The sequence below is a fragment of the Pleurodeles waltl genome, chromosome 12 (assembly GCF_031143425.1).
Source record: "Pleurodeles waltl isolate 20211129_DDA chromosome 12, aPleWal1.hap1.20221129, whole genome shotgun sequence".
NCBI lineage: Eukaryota > Metazoa > Chordata > Amphibia > Caudata > Salamandridae > Pleurodeles > Pleurodeles waltl.
The window spans coordinates 532,342,697-532,359,284 of record NC_090451.1 but is presented as its reverse complement, the minus strand read 5'-3'; the positions used below and the strand labels follow the sequence as shown (position 1 = coordinate 532,359,284).

Genomic DNA, 16,588 nt, shown 5'->3' with positions numbered 1-16,588 from the left:
GTTTGATTTTGTGTAGTTGAGGGAGAACCCGAGTTTGTAGAGGGTTGTATGACATACTCTGTGTGTTGTGAACACTTTGTTAGCGAGTTGGTCTTGATTAGCCAATCGTCTAGATACGGGAATACGTGTATTTGCTGCCTTCTGATGTGTGCGGCTACTACTGCTAGGCATTTGGTAAACACCCTTGGTGCGGTTGTTATACCGAACGGTAAGACTTTGAATTGATAGTGTATCCCCTTGAATACAAACCTTAGGTATTTCCTGTGCGAAGGATGTATCGGTATGTGGAAATACGCGTCTTTGAGATCTAAGGTTGTTATGTAATCTTGTTGCTTTAGCAGTGGTAACACTTCTTGTAGCGTGACCATGTGAAAGTGGTCTGATTTGATGTAGGTGTTTAGTATTCTGAGATCTAAGATTGGCCTCAGTGTTTTGTCCTTTTTGGGTATTAGAAAATACAGTGAATAGACTCCTGTGTTTATTTCTGTACATGGTACCAGTTCTATTGCTTCTTTTTGCAGTAGTGCTTGAACTTCTATTTCTAGGAGGTCTAAATGCGGTTTTGACATTTTTTGTGTTTTGGGTGGGATATTTGGAGGGATCTGTAGAAATTCTATGCAATAACCATGTTGGATAATTGCTAAGACCCAAGTGTCTGTTGTTATATTCACCCATGATTGATAAAACTGACTTAGTCTTCCCCCCACTGGTGTTATGTGGAGGGGTTGAGTGACCTGTAAGTCACTGTTTGGTTGTTGGGGTTTTGGGGCTTTGAAATTTCCCCCGGTTTCTTGGGAATTGTCCTCCTCTGTACTGGCCCCGAAAACCTCCCCTTTGGTACTGTCCCTGGTAGGTAGACGGTGTTGATTGTGAGGTGCTGGCTTGTGTGGCCTGACCCCGAAACCCTCCTCTGAATGTTGTTTTACGGAAGGTGCCGAAAGTGCCTCTGCTCTGCGGGGAGTAGAGCGCGCCCATGGCCTTGGCTGTGTCAGTGTCCTTTTTCAGCTTCTCAATCGCCGTGTCAACCTCTGGTCCGAACAATTGTTGTTCGTTGAACGGCATATTGAGTACTGCTTGCTGTATTTCTGGCTTAAAGCCAGATGTGCGCAACCATGCGTGCCTTCTGATGGTAACTGCAGTGTTTATTGTTCTTGCAGCTGTGTCCGCTGCATCCATAGAGGAGCGTATTTGGTTATTGGAGATGTTTTGTCCCTCCTCAACCACTTGTTTTGCCCGCTTCTGAAGTTCCTTGGGTAGATGCTCGATGAGATGCTGCATCTCATCCCAATGGACTCTGTCATAGCGCGCTAGGAGCGCCTGAGAGTTGGCGATGCGCCACTGGCTGGCAGCTTGTACAGCGACTCTTTTCCCAGCTGCGTCGAATTTTCGGCTATCCTTATCCGGGGGTGGTGCATCGCCCGATGTGTGTGAATTGGCTCGTTTGCGAGCTGCTCCTACCACGACTGAGTCTGGTGGCAGTTGAGAGGTGATAAAAGCAGGGTCTGTGGGAGGTGCTTTATATTTCTTCTCTACCCTTGGAGTGATTGCTCTACTCTTGACGGGGTCTTTGAAGATTTGCTTCGCGTGCCTTAGCATTCCCGGAAGCATAGGCAGGCTTTGGTAGTTGCTATGGGTGGAGGAGAGGGTGTTAAAAAGGAAGTCATCCTCGACAGGTTCTGTGTGTAACGACACGTTGTGGAATTCTGCTGCCCTAGCTACCACCTGCGCATACGCTGTGCTGTCCTCGGGTGGTGATGGCTTGGTAGGGTATGACTCTGGGCTATTGTCTGACACTGGTGCGTCGTATAGGTCCCAAGCATCTTGGTCATCTTGGCTCATGGTGGTGTGAGCCGGTGAATGTGACGGAGTTTGTGCCGGTGATATTTGAGTTACAGGTGGAGGAGAGGGTGGCGGAGTTGCTTTCTTTGCCACCTTTGCTTGTGGTGTTAGTTGTTCATTTTGGAACTCTAGTCTCCTTTTTCTCTTGATTGGTGGAAGAGTGCTAATCTTCCCCGTTCCACTCTGGATGAAGATCCTCTTTTGTGTATGGTCTACATCAGTAGTCTGTAGCTCCTCTTCAAACCTGTGTTTACGCATTTGAGAGGACAATGAATGTTCCTCTGAATATGAGCCGGTAGTGGTTTCGGTTGCTGATTGTTTTGGCACCGAAACGGTGTCCTTTTTTGTTTTCGGCTCCGAGGCGAATCTCTTCTTTTTCGGAGTCGAGCCTTCTCGGCGTCGATCATCCTCGGTGCCGCTGTCTCTGCGTCGAGCAGCGTCGGCTCCGCCTTCTCGGCGTCGATCTTTTTCGGCAACACTTTCTCGGTCCCGAGAATGTTGCGTGCCTGTGTCTCGACCAGAGTCGGATGATCTGGGCACCGGTTCGGCCTTTTTCGGTGCCGATAGACGGTCACCTTTATGGGTTGAGCCATGGCCAGTTGGCAGTGGCGTCCCCTGGGCCTTGTCTATTTTCTTGTGCTGTGTGCTTTTCGACGTCTTACTCACAGTTTTGTCGACGTCGAATTCATCTGAGTCCGTTTCATGGATGGAGAAGGCTTCCTCCTCTTCTCCTTGTTCCTCGAACTCTCAGTGTTCTGTCGGCGTGGACGCCATCTGTAGTCTTCTGGCTCGACGGTCACGGAGCGTTTTTCGGGACCGGAACGCACGACAGGCCTCACAAGTTTCTTCCTTGTGCTCGGGTGACAGGCACAAGTTACAGACCAAATGTTGGTCCGTATATGGATATTTATTGTGGCATTTAGGACAGAATCGGAACGGGGTCCGTTCCATCGGTGTCGATGTTACACACGGTCGGGCCGACCAGGCCCCGACGGGGGATCGAAATTACCCCGAAGGGCTACCGGAGCTCTTCACGATTCGGTGTCGATTCTAACTATCCCGATCCTGAGCGAAACAATACCGACGTAATTTTTCGAAGTTTTGACTATCTTTCCGTCCCGAAACCCGGAGCGAAAAGGAACACGTCCGAACCCGAGGGCGGAAAAAAAACAATCTAAGATGGAGCCGACGCCCATGCGCAATGGAAGCAAAGAGGAGGAGTCCCTCGGTCTCGTGACTCGAAAGACTTCTTCGAAGAAAAACAACTTGTAACACTCCGACCCAACACCAGATGGCGGACTGTGCACAACATGTGTATCTGCAGCAACAGATGCCATCGAACATTATGTTTTATTTATTTTTAGAATGACCAGTTAATTCCTTCTTGGCACTACAGAAGACACATAACCTTGGGTGATCACCATGAGAACATTGTAACCCAAAATTTAGACTAAATATGACCTGGTAATTACTCTGAAACAGCCTGGTAATTACTCTGAAACAACCTAGGATGGCAATGCATTAGCCACCCAGGCACCACATGGCTAAGCTTGGAGACTGAAAGGAGGGATTGAGTATTACTCTGCTCTGATTGAACCCTACTGTGATAGATGGATGACCTCTGACGTACAGAAGACCTGGCTTCAAGTTCAGTACCATCACATTCAAGTACCAAAATATTCTGGGTCAAAAAAACAAAGTGGTTAAATTCATACTGCATGCTGTTCTTTTCCATTTCTTCTGGGGTTTTTTTTTGGGGGGGGGAGGGGGGGAGATCTGTAAAGGGACTTCCAATACTAGTGAGTCATCACCTAGGACAGAAAGGCACTGTCCATCCAGAATGCATAGGCAGCACCTCAAGTTATCCACTAAGACACACAGGTTCATACAATCAGGTGTCCCAATCTCAGACAGAAAGAAGATTAGCTCCTTGTATGTTCATTTCTCCTCTACGAAAGGCTGAAAGGATGTTGCCTGAAATGGCACAGCTCCAATGCCATTTATAGCCTAGTGAGTCTCTATTTTATAATTGTTGATATAAAACTCAGCACCTGTATGGTCAGTGCAGACCAGCACCCTTTGCTCCATAAGACAGAGTGGAAGGTCTTCAGTTCAAGAAAGTACTGGTTTTGGATGTAAACCACCAGATGAAGCCAGTTTTTACATAATCTGGGGCCAAGAGCAGCCTGGACTGTAGATCTAATGAAAATGTCACTTACCCAGTGTACATCTGTTCGTGGCATCAGTCGCTGAAGATTCACATGTTGTGCATAGCCCGCCATCTGGTGTTGGGTCGGAGTGTTACAAGTTGTTTTTCTTCGAAGAAGTCTTTCGAGTCACGGGACCGAGGGACTCCTCCTCTTTGTCTCCATTGCGCATGGGCGTCGACTCCATCTTCAATTGTTTTCCCCGCAGAGGGTGAGGTAGGAGTTGTTTGTTAGTAATAGTGCCCATGCAATGGAGTGAATAAGTATGTACCTATTTAAGATTTAATATATTTACAAATGTACAAAGTTGAGGCTAACTTCCAAACGGCTACAGGCTCCCGGGGAGGTGGGTGGGCACATGTGAATCTTCAGCGACTGATGCCACGAACAGATGTACATTGGGTAAGTGACATTTTCAGTTCGATGGCATCTGTCGCTGTAGATACACATGTTGTGCATAGACTAGTAAGCAGTTATCTCCCCAAAAGCGGTGGCTCAGCCTGTAGGAGCGGAAGTAGTCTGAAATAAGGTTCTTAGTACAGCTTGGCCTACTGTGGCTTGTTGTGCTGATAGCACGTCTACACAGTAGTGCTTGGTAAATGTGTGAGGCGTAGACCATGTGGCTGCCTTACATATTTCGTGCATTGGAATATTCCCTAGGAAGGCCATGGTAGCGCCTTTCTTTCTAGTTGAGTGTGCCCTTGGTGTAATGGGCAGTTGTCTTTTTGCTTTAAGGTAGCAGATTTGGATGCACTTAACTATCCATCTGGCTATACCCTGTTTCGATATTGGGTTTCCTGCGTGAGGTTTTTGAAATGCAATAAACAGTTGTTTAGTTTTTCTGATGTGTTTAGTTCTGTCGATGTAGTACATAAGTGCTCTTTTGACGTCTAATGTATGTAGTGCCCTTTCAGCTATGGAATCTGGCTGTGGGAAGAACACTGGTAGCTCTACCGTTTGATTTAGGTGGAACGGTGAAATAACCTTTGGCAAAAATTTAGGATTGGTCCTTAGGACTACTTTATTTTTGTGTAGTTGGATAAAAGGTTCTTGTATAGTAAACGCCTGAATTTCACTTACTCTTCTTAGAGATGTGATGGCGATGAGAAATGCAACTTTCCAGGTTAGGAATTGTATTTCGCAAGAGTGCATAGGTTCAAAGGGTGGACCCATGAGTCTTGTTAAGACGATGTTGAGGTTCCATGAAGGAACGGGTGGTGTCCTTGGTGGTATAATTCTTTTGAGGCCTTCCATAAACGCTTTAATGACAGGTATCCTAAATAGTGAAGTTGAATGGGTAATCTGCAGGTATGCAGATATTGCTGCTAGGTGTATTTTAATGGAAGAGAAGGCCAGGTTCGATTTTTGTAAGTGTAGTAAGTAACCCACTACATCTTTTGGAGATGCGTGTAATGGTTGGATTTGATTATGATGGCAGTAGCAAACAAACCTTTTCCATTTGCTTGCATAGCAGTGTCTAGTGGATGGTCTTCTAGCTTGCTTTATGACGTCCATACATTCTTGTGTGAGGTTTAAGTGTCCGAATTCTAGGATTTCAGGAGCCAGATTGCTAGATTCAGCGATGCTGGGTTTGGATGTCTGATCTGTTGTTTGTGTTGTGTTAACAGATCTGGCCTGTTGGGCAACTTGACGTGGGGTACTACTGATAGGTCTAGCAGTGTTGTGTACCATGGTTGCCTTGCCCATGTTGGTGCTATCAGTATGAGTTTGAGTTTGTTTTGACTCAATTTGTTTACCAGATATGGAAGGAGAGGGAGAGGGGGAAAAGCGTATGCAAATATCCCTGACCAGTTTATCCATAGGGCATTGCCTTGGGACTGCCTGTGTGGGTATCTGGATGCGAAGTTTTGGCATTTTGCGTTCTCTTTTGTTGCAAATAAGTCTATTTGAGGTGTTCCGCAGAGTTTGAAGTAAGTGTTTAGAATTTGGGGGTGAATTTCCCATTCGTGGACTTGTTGGTGATCTCAAGAGAGATTGTCTGCAAGTTGATTCTGGATCCCTGGAATAAACTGTGCTATTAGGCGAATGTGGTTGTGAATTGCCCATCGCCATATCTTTTGTGCTAGAAGGCTCAGCTGCGTTGAGTGTGTCCCCCCCTGTTTGTTTAGATAATACATTGTTGTCATGTTGTCTGTTTTGACAAGAATGTATTTGTGAGTTATGATTGGTTGGAATACTTTTAGTGCTTGAAAAACTGCTAGCAGTTCTAGGTGATTTATGTGCAGTTTTGTTTGATGTACGTCCCATTGTCCTTGTATGCTGTGTTGATCGAGGTGTGCTCCCCACCCCGTCATGGAAGCATCTGTTGTTATTACGTATTGTGGCACTGGGTCTTGGAAAGGCCGCCCTTTGTTTAAATTTATACTGTTCCACCATAGAAGCGAGAGGTATGTTTGGCGGTCTATCAACACCAGATCTAGAAGGTGACCCTGTTCTTGTGACCATTGTGATGCTAGGCACTGTTGTAAGGGCCTCATGTGCAGTCTTGCGTTCGGGACAATGGCTATGCATGAGGACATCATGCCTAGGAGTTGTAATATCATTTTTGCCTGTATTCTTTGTGTTGGATACATGCGTTGTATGATTTTGTTGAAATTTTGAATTCTTTGTGGACTTGGAGTGGCTAACCCTTTTGTTGTGTCTATTATGGCTCCTAGGTATTGTTGTACCTTGCACGGCAGAATGTGTGATTTTGCATAGTTGATGGTGAAACCGAGTTTGTAGAGGTTTTGTATGACCTGATTTGTGTGGTGTGAGCACCTTGTCAGTGAGTTGGTCTTGATTAGCCAGTCGTCTAGATACGGGAATACGTGTATTTGCTGCCTTCTGATGTGTGCAGCCACTACTGCTAGACATTTTGTCAAGACTCTTGGTGCGGTTGTTAAACCAAACGGCAATACTTTGAATTGGTAATGTATTCCTTTGAATACAAACCTGAGGTATTTCCTGTGCGACTGATGTATTGGTATGTGGAAATACGCGTCTTTGAGATCTAAGGTTGTCATGTAGTCCTGTTGCTTTAGCAATGGTAACACTTCTTGTAGCGTGACCATGTGAAAGTGTTCTGATTTGATGTAGGTGTTTAGTGTTCTGAGGTCTAGGATTGGTCTCAGTGTTTTGTCCTTTTTTGGTATTAGGAAGTACAGTGAATAAACTCCTGTGTTTATTTGTGTCTTTGGTACTAGTTCTATTGCGTTCTTTTGCAATAATGCTTAAACTTCTATTTCCAGAAGGTCTGAATGTTGTTTTGATAAATTCTGTGCTTTTGGTGGTATGTTTGGAGGGATTTGTAGAAATTCTATGCAATAACCATGTTGGATAATTGCTAAGACCCAAGTGTCTGTAGTTATTTCCTCCCATGCTTGGTAATACTGACCTATTCTTCCCCCCACTGGTGTTGTGTGGAGGGGATGAGTGACATGTGAGTCACTGTTTGGTTGTAGGGGTTTTGGGGCTTTGAAATTTTCCCCTATTCCTAGGGAATTGTCCTCTGTATTGGCCCCGAAAGCCTCCCCTTTGGTACTGTCCCTGGTAGCTGGACGGTGTTGCCTGTGAGGTGCTGGCTTGTGTGGCCTGACACCGAAACCCCCCTCTAAAGGTTGTTTTGCGGAAGGTGCTGTAAGTGCCTCTGCTCTGCGGGGAGTAGAGTGCGCCCATGGCTTTAGCAGTGTCAGTGTCCTTTTTGAGTTTCTCAATTGCCGTGTCCACTTCTGGTCCGAACAGTTGTTTCTCATTGAATGGCATATTGAGCACTGCCTGCTGTATCTCTGGTTTAAAACCAGACGTTCGTAGCCATGCGTGCCTTCTTATAGTCACAGATGTGTTAATTGTTCTTGCAGCTGTGTCCGCTGCATCCATAGAGGAGCGTATCTGATTATTAGATATGTTCTGTCCTTCCTCAACCACCTGTTTCGCTCTTTTTTGTAGCTCTTTGGGTAGATGCTCAATGAGGTGTTGCATCTCGTCCCAATGGGCTCTGTCATAGCGCGCAAGTAGTGCTTGAGAGTTAGCGATGCGCCACTGGTTTGCAGCTTGTACTGCGACTCTCTTTCCGGCTGCATCGAACTTGCGGCTCTCTTTACCTGGGGGTGGTGCATCCCCAGATGTGTGGGAGTTGGCTCTCTTGCGAGCTGCTCCTACTACGACGGAATCTGGTGGCAGCTGTGAGGTGATGAAAACAGGGTCTGTGGGAGGTGCTTTATATTTCTTTTCCACTCTTGGTGTTATTGCTCTACTCTTGACCGGCTCCTTGAAGATTTCCTTTGCGTGCCGAAGCATTCCTGGGAGCATAGGCAGGCTTTGGTAGGAGCTATGGGTGGAGGAGAGGGTGTTGAATAAGAAGTCATCCTCGACTGGTTCCGAGTGTAGGGACACGTTGTGGAACTCTGCTGCTCTAGCCACCACTTGTGAGTATGCTGTGCTATCTTCCGGTGGTGAGGGCTTTGTAGGATACGCCTCTGGACTGTTGTCCGACACTGGGGCGTCGTATAAGTCCCAAGCGTCTTGGTCCTGGTCACCTTGGCTCATGGTGGTGTGAGCCGGGGAATGTGATGGAGTTTGTGCCAGTGAAACGTTAGTTACAGGTGGAGGAGAGGGTGGTGGAGTTACCTTTTTCACCATTTTTGTTTGTGGTGCTTGGTCTGACTGAAACTCTAGTCTCCTTTTTCTCCTAATAGGGGGAAGGGTGCTTATTTTCCCTGTTCCTTCCTGTATAAAAATACGTTTCTGAATGTGGCCCACTTCGGTGGATTGCAACTCTTCCTCAAATCTATGCTTTCGCATCTGAGAGGACAGTGATTGCTCCTCTGAATAGGAACCGGTAGTTGGGTCGGTTGCGGGTCGTTTTGGCACCGAAACCCTGTCTGTACTCTTTTTCGGCTCCGAGGTGACCTTCTTCTTTTTCGGAGTCGAACCCTCTCGGCGTCGATCTTCCTCGGTGCCGCTGTCTCTGCGTCGAGCAGTTTCGGCTCCGCTATCTCGGCGTCGATGTTTTTCAGCAGCACTTTCTCGGTCCCGAGAAGGCTGCGTGCCGGTGTCTCGACCGGAGTCGGACGATCTCGGCACCATTTCGGCCTTTTTCGGTGCCGATGGTCGGTCACCGAATTTATGGGTCGAGCCATGGCCTGGTGGCAGTGGCGTCCCCTGGGCCTTGTCACTTTTCTTGTGTGCTGGCTTCGACGTCTTACTCACAGTTTTTTGGTCGTCGAATTCCTCGGAGTCCGATTCATGGATCGAGAAGGTTTCTTCTTCCTCTTGTTCCTCGAACTCTCGGTGAGCTGTCGGCGTGGACGCCATCTGCAGTCTTCTGGCTCGACGGTCACGGAGTGTTTTTCGGGACCGGAACGCACGACAGGCCTCGCAAGTCTCTTCACTGTGCTCAGGCGACAGGCACAGGTTACAGACCAAATGTTGGTCTGTATACGGGTATTTGTTGTGGCATTTAGGACAGAAACGGAACGGGGTCCGTTCCATCTGCGTTGTTTTACACGCGGTCGGGCCGACCAGGCCCCGACGGGGGATCGAAAACTACCCCGAAGGGTACCGGAGCTCTTCACTCTTCGATTCGGTGTCGATTCTAACTAAGCCGATCCCGAACGCAACAATACCGACGTAATTTTTCCGATATTTAGCTAACTTTCCGTTCCGAAACCCGGAGCGAAAGGAACACGTCCGAACCCGATGGTGGAAAGAAAACAATCGAAGATGGAGTCGACGCCCATGCGCAATGGAGACAAAGAGGAGGAGTCCCTCGGTCCCGTGACTCGAAAGACTTCTTCGAAGAAAAACAACTTGTAACACTCCGACCCAACACCAGATGGCGGGCTATGCACAACATGTGTATCTACAGCGACAGATGCCATCGAACTTATTGTTTCTACAGCGAAGGGCTCTGGCATAGCATCCCAAAATAAACCACCTGGATACATAAACATAAGCCCAGTTACCTCTAGAGCCACACTGCTAAACCCAGCAGACAGACCACCGTTCGAGAGATATGTCCCTCTATCAGGGAGAAAGCCTTCCTAAGTGCTGTATCCACAAGTGCTCCAGTGAAACAGCATGTGACTGGGGTAAAAGAAGACTTTGCTGAGCTCATTGACAAGTCTATACAGAACTGCAACAAGGCTAGTTTGTAAAGGGATTGAAAGTTGAACTGAGTGGAGGAGTCCTAAACCAGCTAGGTGTTTTGGTAAGGTTAAAATAGTGTGTACTCCTAAATGGGGCAACTCTGTGCATCAGACTTGGCGCGAGTTGAAAGCAGCACTTTGTACTGGAAATGACTGCCACTAGCCATTCTGAAATGTGCCTTGTCGGACACTTATTGTGGGAGACTCTCCGGCAAGGTAGAATTGTATAGTTGTCTAGGCATGGACTATTCCCACCAGGAGTAGGATCACACTAATTGGCATAAGGCAGACCTCTTTCTAGAATGGAACAGTGGGTGAAAAACAACAGGCTGGAATGCTACCAAGAGCAATTTCCAGCATTAGACTATGTGCAAGTGTGCCCACAATATGGGGGGTGAAGTGGGGGGTTCGGCTTGAAAGGGGCTGGATATGTGGTCCAGTGAATTGGAGACCATGACAAACTCAGACTTTTGCCCCACTAATATGATCCTCCAGCAAGGGTATGGAATCCTTTTGCAAGGGACGTATAGGGTGGGAAAGAGAACAGAGGAGACTTTTCTCCATCAATGGTTTGGTATCCTTAAGCTTCAGGTAGACCATGCAAGGTCTTATAGGGCATGGAAAAATCAGATCTTACCTTGGTACATCTCCTTTCAAAAAGCCTTTATTTGACTCAGTGGCAGGTGCCATGGACAGATGTTAAAATGCTGGGGTTCAGAAGGACCCGTTAATGGAGAAGCTAGGATGGCATGGTTTGGCCAGAGACTTGAATGATTAGATGGAGATGAGGCCAGAGGCTGTGGAGGCACAGGAACCTGCTGCTGAGGGAGCAGTGGAGTTGGGGACCTGAAAACTGAGAAGACAAGGACATCACCAAAGGGAAGGAAGCAGTAGAGCCTGCAGTAGCACTCCTTGACCACTATTCTTCCACCTTTTTAGTATTTTCCAAGACATAGGAGCGCTCCTCTTTATTTTTCAATGTCTACATACTGCCATTAGCCTTTCTCTTATGAGAATACAATTTTACAGGTACAGGCTGGCTTTCAGCTTTACGCCAGTCAGACTACGACCTTTTCTTCTTTGCCTGCCCAAGACACTGTTACAGATGTCTGAACTAATGAGCACCAGTGACTGGATGCTTCAGTTTCAAAAACTGAACCATCAAAAAGGAGCTCATCATTACCAGGAAATCCAAGCAGAAAAGGAATCTTTCAAGTTGACCAGAGTTCATGGGCCCTCCTCTGCAGCCTCCCTTGAAAAGCATCTGAAACGCAGATATCAATATTGAGGCGAACCTGTCTATGGAGTTTAAGACATTCAAGGTAGCCAGCATTTGTATCTGGCAAATTAAACTCCAGAGGAAAAGTATTCCCTATAATGGCTTGGGAAACCTTATTCAAAGCCTTAATGCAGTTATGACTTGACTAAGGCAAATCCATCTCTTTGGCCTGTCAGAAAAACTAATGAGGTTTTGACTGGTGTAGAATCCTGCTGCTCAATTTGCCACAACACCAACCATTTGATCCACAATACCCCGATACTTAGACTTTTCTGTTGGCTTTCGTTTAGAAAACAAGTTTTATTTAAGACCTTGGTAGTGGTTAGTTGTGTAGTCTAAAACTCTTCCCCATCCTTCTCTGCTGCCAAGTTTCAGTTCCATATTCCTCAAAGCACCTTCCTCTACTCAGACCAGTTCCTGCTGAATGATCCAAAGTGTAAAAGCATTTTCTTTGGCGCTAGGACCTTTTTCCACTTCAGTAGGGAAATAGTGGAACAAGCATCTCCCAGAATGCTGCTCCCTTTCTTCCTCACAAGTGTCTTGACAAACAAAAATGAGAGCTTAGCATTTTGATCAATAAAGTGGTTTTAGATTGTTTGATCTGAGCAAAGGAGGTGTTATTTTTCCTCTATTGTGTCAAGACACTGCAATATGAATACTAACAACCTAACCTAACAGTAGAAAGGCGCAACCTGGCTTCCGTTGCTTGAATAAAAGAATTCACTATCCCAGGATGGTAGAGCCATCACTGTGAAAAAAAGGCCAAACTGATAGCTGTGAAGAACTTTTTTCCTCACCAAGGCGTTAAGACTGAACCAGCTACATTCAAGGATTTCTAACAGAAACACGAACACTTTACATGTGGCTGGGAACTAGACCTATCTAATAATTTTCTAATTTTTTACTGCATTTATAAAGTGCTGCTGATACAAGTATGTTTCGGGCACTTCAGCAGGTGGAAGGAGTGAAGTGGTTGTGTTGAGTAGGGTACAATGATTCAAATTAATTTGGGAGCAAACACTGGCAAGATAAGGAGCAGAAAGAGGAGAAACTGCTAAGCCAGAAACCTACATTATACAAAAAAGTAATCCATCGCTATTTTGCATACCATTTCAGCTTAGTTTGAATCCAGCCAGATACAAATCTGTCTCACACTGCTCCAATGGGAACAGTTCAGCCAGAACTGCCAGGCCCTCTCTGAACTGGAACATAAGTAACCCAGGACAGGTTTTGCCCTAGTTAGGGCTCATCAGCCAAGAATGCTTGGTTCCAGTGACAGAGGAAAAGAAAGGCCCTACAAATGTGTGCTGGGAACAAAGTGTTCGACCTCGAGGAGTCTCGTTTGAGGCCTACAAAAAGGATGGACAGAGACCCAGGATATGTTTAGAAGATCTCATGCAAAAAACGTGGAATTGGGAAATGTGCAGCAATCTTCTTCTGTTCTTCATCCTAACCCACATCTTTTCCTCTCTACAGCTCACCCCCTGCTGTTACATGTACAACTCATTATCTCATTAACTGCACCCAATTATCTTATGTTCCATTTGTTCTCTATTCCATCATTGTTACTTCTGTTGTACCCCTACTCAATATCCTGATCTCTCCTACTGTTGTCTCCATACAGAACACCACCACTGCCTTCCATTTCCTTGGCACACCTGATATGTTTTTTCACATTCCATTTTGCTTCAATACACTCCATCCTCTCTCCTACCATTTCCTCAAAACATATCACTCTCTAACCTTCGATTAATGTTTCATACATGATGTCTTGCATTCCTTTTAAACACCCATACTCTGGAATTTTCTCTACATCTCATTTTCTTTCGTTCTCCAGGCTTTACTCTCCCTATTTTACTTTTCTGCACTCAACTTCGTGCATTTATATACCCTGGCTCCTCCCAATCCTCCTTTTCAGACCTTTCTTATCACCTTTTTCCTCTACACCTTATGTTTTCTTTCCTCATCATTCTAGTGTTTTATCACCCTCTCAATAGCATACCACATCTCCCGATCACTGATATTAGCTTTCCTTCCGTCTTTACATTTCTTATCCACAAATCACCATCTTCCTTACAATTCCCTTACTTCACCATTAATTCTACAGCTTCCTTGTAAGCCATACAATGTCTTCCATTTTTGTGGACTTTTGTCTGTAAGCAGAAAGTTCCATATGCGAACCTGGTGTGCACCCTCACCTTCCGGTGATAGTCCCTCTGTGAGATGAATTTGTCCACAACTTTGTCAACCTGCCGATCACACTCAGTTTGCAAGTGTTTGATAAGCATGTAGAGCCGGCCGGGGCCATAGTAGGTCTCTACTATCGGCTGGTGAGTCTCTATGATGCGTGCAATCCCTGTGAAAAGGAAAGATGAAAAGAGGTATTTTCCGGATCTTGCGAAACGTCAGAGTGTTGCATACAAACACACAACTTTTGAAAAAGAAATACACAGCACAGCTTGTGCTACTAGACAAACTTTGTAATTACCCCCAGAAAAGAGGAACATGCAAATCACAAAACCTTTTTTTTCAGAAAGAAACACATGCCTGTCCCTGATCTATCATTATGACAGATCAGTGGCAGCCACTTGTCAACAGGGAGCTGGGGGGTTGGTTGGGGGAGGGGAGGGGTGCGGGATGGGGGGGGGGATATTAAAAATAAAAAACGTACATCAATGTTGGGAGGGACGGTTCCGTCTCTCCCTCCTCCTCGGAGTCCAGGAAGCACAAGGCTTCCAGACTAACCTCCAATCATGATGCTGCTGTCAACAGCATGACAGCAGCATCGTGATTGGTCTGAGCGCCCTGCTCCAGCGCTCAGACAGGGAGTAGGGCCCGGTGCGCTTTCTCCTCCTGGCTGTTTAATACAACGGGGTGGAGAAATGGAAAGTGTACATGACTGTTTGGCCAGCCAAACACAGCTGGCCAAAGCGCCATGCGCACTTATGTGCTCAAACCACTTCGCCTCCAGCCCTCCTCCTCCTCCAGCCCCACCCTGCCCTAGCCTGGCTCCCAGAGGAAAAATAAAATGATGATAATGTTACGATATCATTTTATTTTTCCCTTTCGTCCACTACATAAAGCAGTGGGGCAACACTCATCTGCCTTAGTGGAGGAACCGCCGCTGTGACAGATACCTGAAGAAAGAGTGATGCATTTAAATAGTCCTTGGGCAGTCTCTGCTCAAAGACCAGTAAGATCAAGTCTGCTTGTTGCAGCGAAATAAGTCAAAATATTTTTTTCAGAAGTATGTTCCTCCCTAAAAACAGAATTTCATTGCTTTAAATTCTCATTCTGTAAGATAAGTAAGCATCTAAACACAAATGCTTTTAACGCAGGATTTTGTTACACTAGCTCAGATAGGCCATTACTTTGCTTAAGATTCACAGATTGTCTGCGTCTAACAATGTCAATTTGGCTCTCATGAAGGAAAGGATATCCTTATATTAACAAAAAACAAAAAAGAGTGACCTAATGTAAGGGGAAAAACAAGTGCTGTAGAATGACACAGACTTATTGTTTGCGTGAAGCCTGTGCCTACGGATTACATATGTGGAGGATCATGACTAGCCACAGGCTGTGCTGGCAATAGAAAAGGTTTGGCCATTTACTAAATTATTAGCCAGTTTTACCACACATAATTTCATTTAAGGCACATGGCCTATCAAGTTTCTCTGGGTAAGGCAATGGTATATAAAAAAATCATTAAAAATCAATTAAAAGTGCTTTGTTCCATGAGCTACTCCCACATATAATTGTGACGTCTCAGAGTACATTTAAGAAACAATCCAACAGTAATACACACTTCATCATCATCGGAGATCTGAAGGAACTGAACTGCTGCATGCATCTTCTAAAATTTATTGACTTAGGAAATGGTATTAAAAACCTTTTGGTGTATGATTCATGTAATTTGCAAAATAATAAAATTGTGACCGTATGTGCTTTGAGACATTATTACAGGGACAAGGGTATCGCTGGCATACTGACTAGCAAAAAATACAACAGAAACTTTATAGCTCCAGTCCTAACCTAATTAGTAATGCCCACTCCCAGTGACGATGTTTCGTAAATGATTTTATAAAGCACATGATTACCCGGAGGTGTCCTGGCACTGGGTCTGCTAAAGATATGCTGCCCTCAGGAAGATTATTTACAGAAAAGCCATTTTTTTACTTCTTTCCTGAGGGAAAGCAGAATGGGGGGGGGGGGAAAGAGAGAGAGAGAGAGAGAGAGAGAGCGAGAGAGCGAGAGAGAGAGAGAGAGAGAGAGAGAGAGAGAGAGTGAGAGAGAGAGGTGTGTGTGTGTGTGTGTGTGTGTGTGTGTGGAGGGGGGTGGGGTGGGGGGGGGGAGAGATTCGGAGGATGAGAGATCTAAAAGGTTCCAAATTTGTGCTGTGCAAGTGACAAAGCTTCTGCCTCCACAGTTAATGCATCTGAACCTTGGAATTACCAGTGTCTTGGCTCCAGAGGAACGTAAATTCCTACTTGGCTGATGCCACCTAAACTTGTGAAAAAGATAGTCTGGGCCAACGTCATGCCATGCTTTGTAAGCAGTGCACAGTGGCTTAATCTGGATTCAGTGCCTGATAAGGGAGCCAGGGGAGTGTCTGAATAGCTGGAAAAGTAGATTTAAACTTAGGAATCCCCAGCAATAGTTGTGCAGCAGCATTTTGCAATGTTTGAAGCTTATTTAGGTATTGCTGCTGCATACCAAGATAGATGCCATCACAATAATCCAGTTTTGAAAGCACAAAAGCTGTAACCACTGTTATTTAGACCTCACAGGACAGAAAGGGGAGATTTTTTTTTTTTTTTAGCAACCTCAACGTGTAAAAAGAGGACGAGGTAACTGCATTTACCTGGTCACGGAAGGTGAGCCTGTTGTTCATGAATACTCCTAAATTCTTTGCCTTACTCACTGGTGTAGGGAGTATTCCGAGATACTCAGGCCACTGCTGAGGGGTCCAAAATGAGGTCCAATTCACAAAGAGAAAAACCCCTGTTTTATCAGAATTAAGCTTTAGAAATTTTTGCCCATCCACTGACTGACTGCCATCATGTAGTCATGGAAACTCGATCCATATTGATGTCTTTATTGGCAGGGATACGACG

The 16,588-nt window shown here is 45.6% G+C and overlaps 1 protein-coding gene across 1 annotated transcript in view; it reads right to left on the bottom strand.

The window, feature by feature from the left end:
• COG4 (component of oligomeric golgi complex 4) overlaps positions 1 to 16,588 on the bottom strand; it is a 240,022-nt gene that overhangs the window by 57,518 nt on the left and 165,916 nt on the right. Inside the window, exon 7 of the mRNA XM_069217516.1 lies at positions 13,673 to 13,830. Coding sequence (XP_069073617.1) covers positions 13,673 to 13,830 — 158 coding nt within the window. The remainder of the gene's footprint in view (positions 1 to 13,672; positions 13,831 to 16,588) is intronic.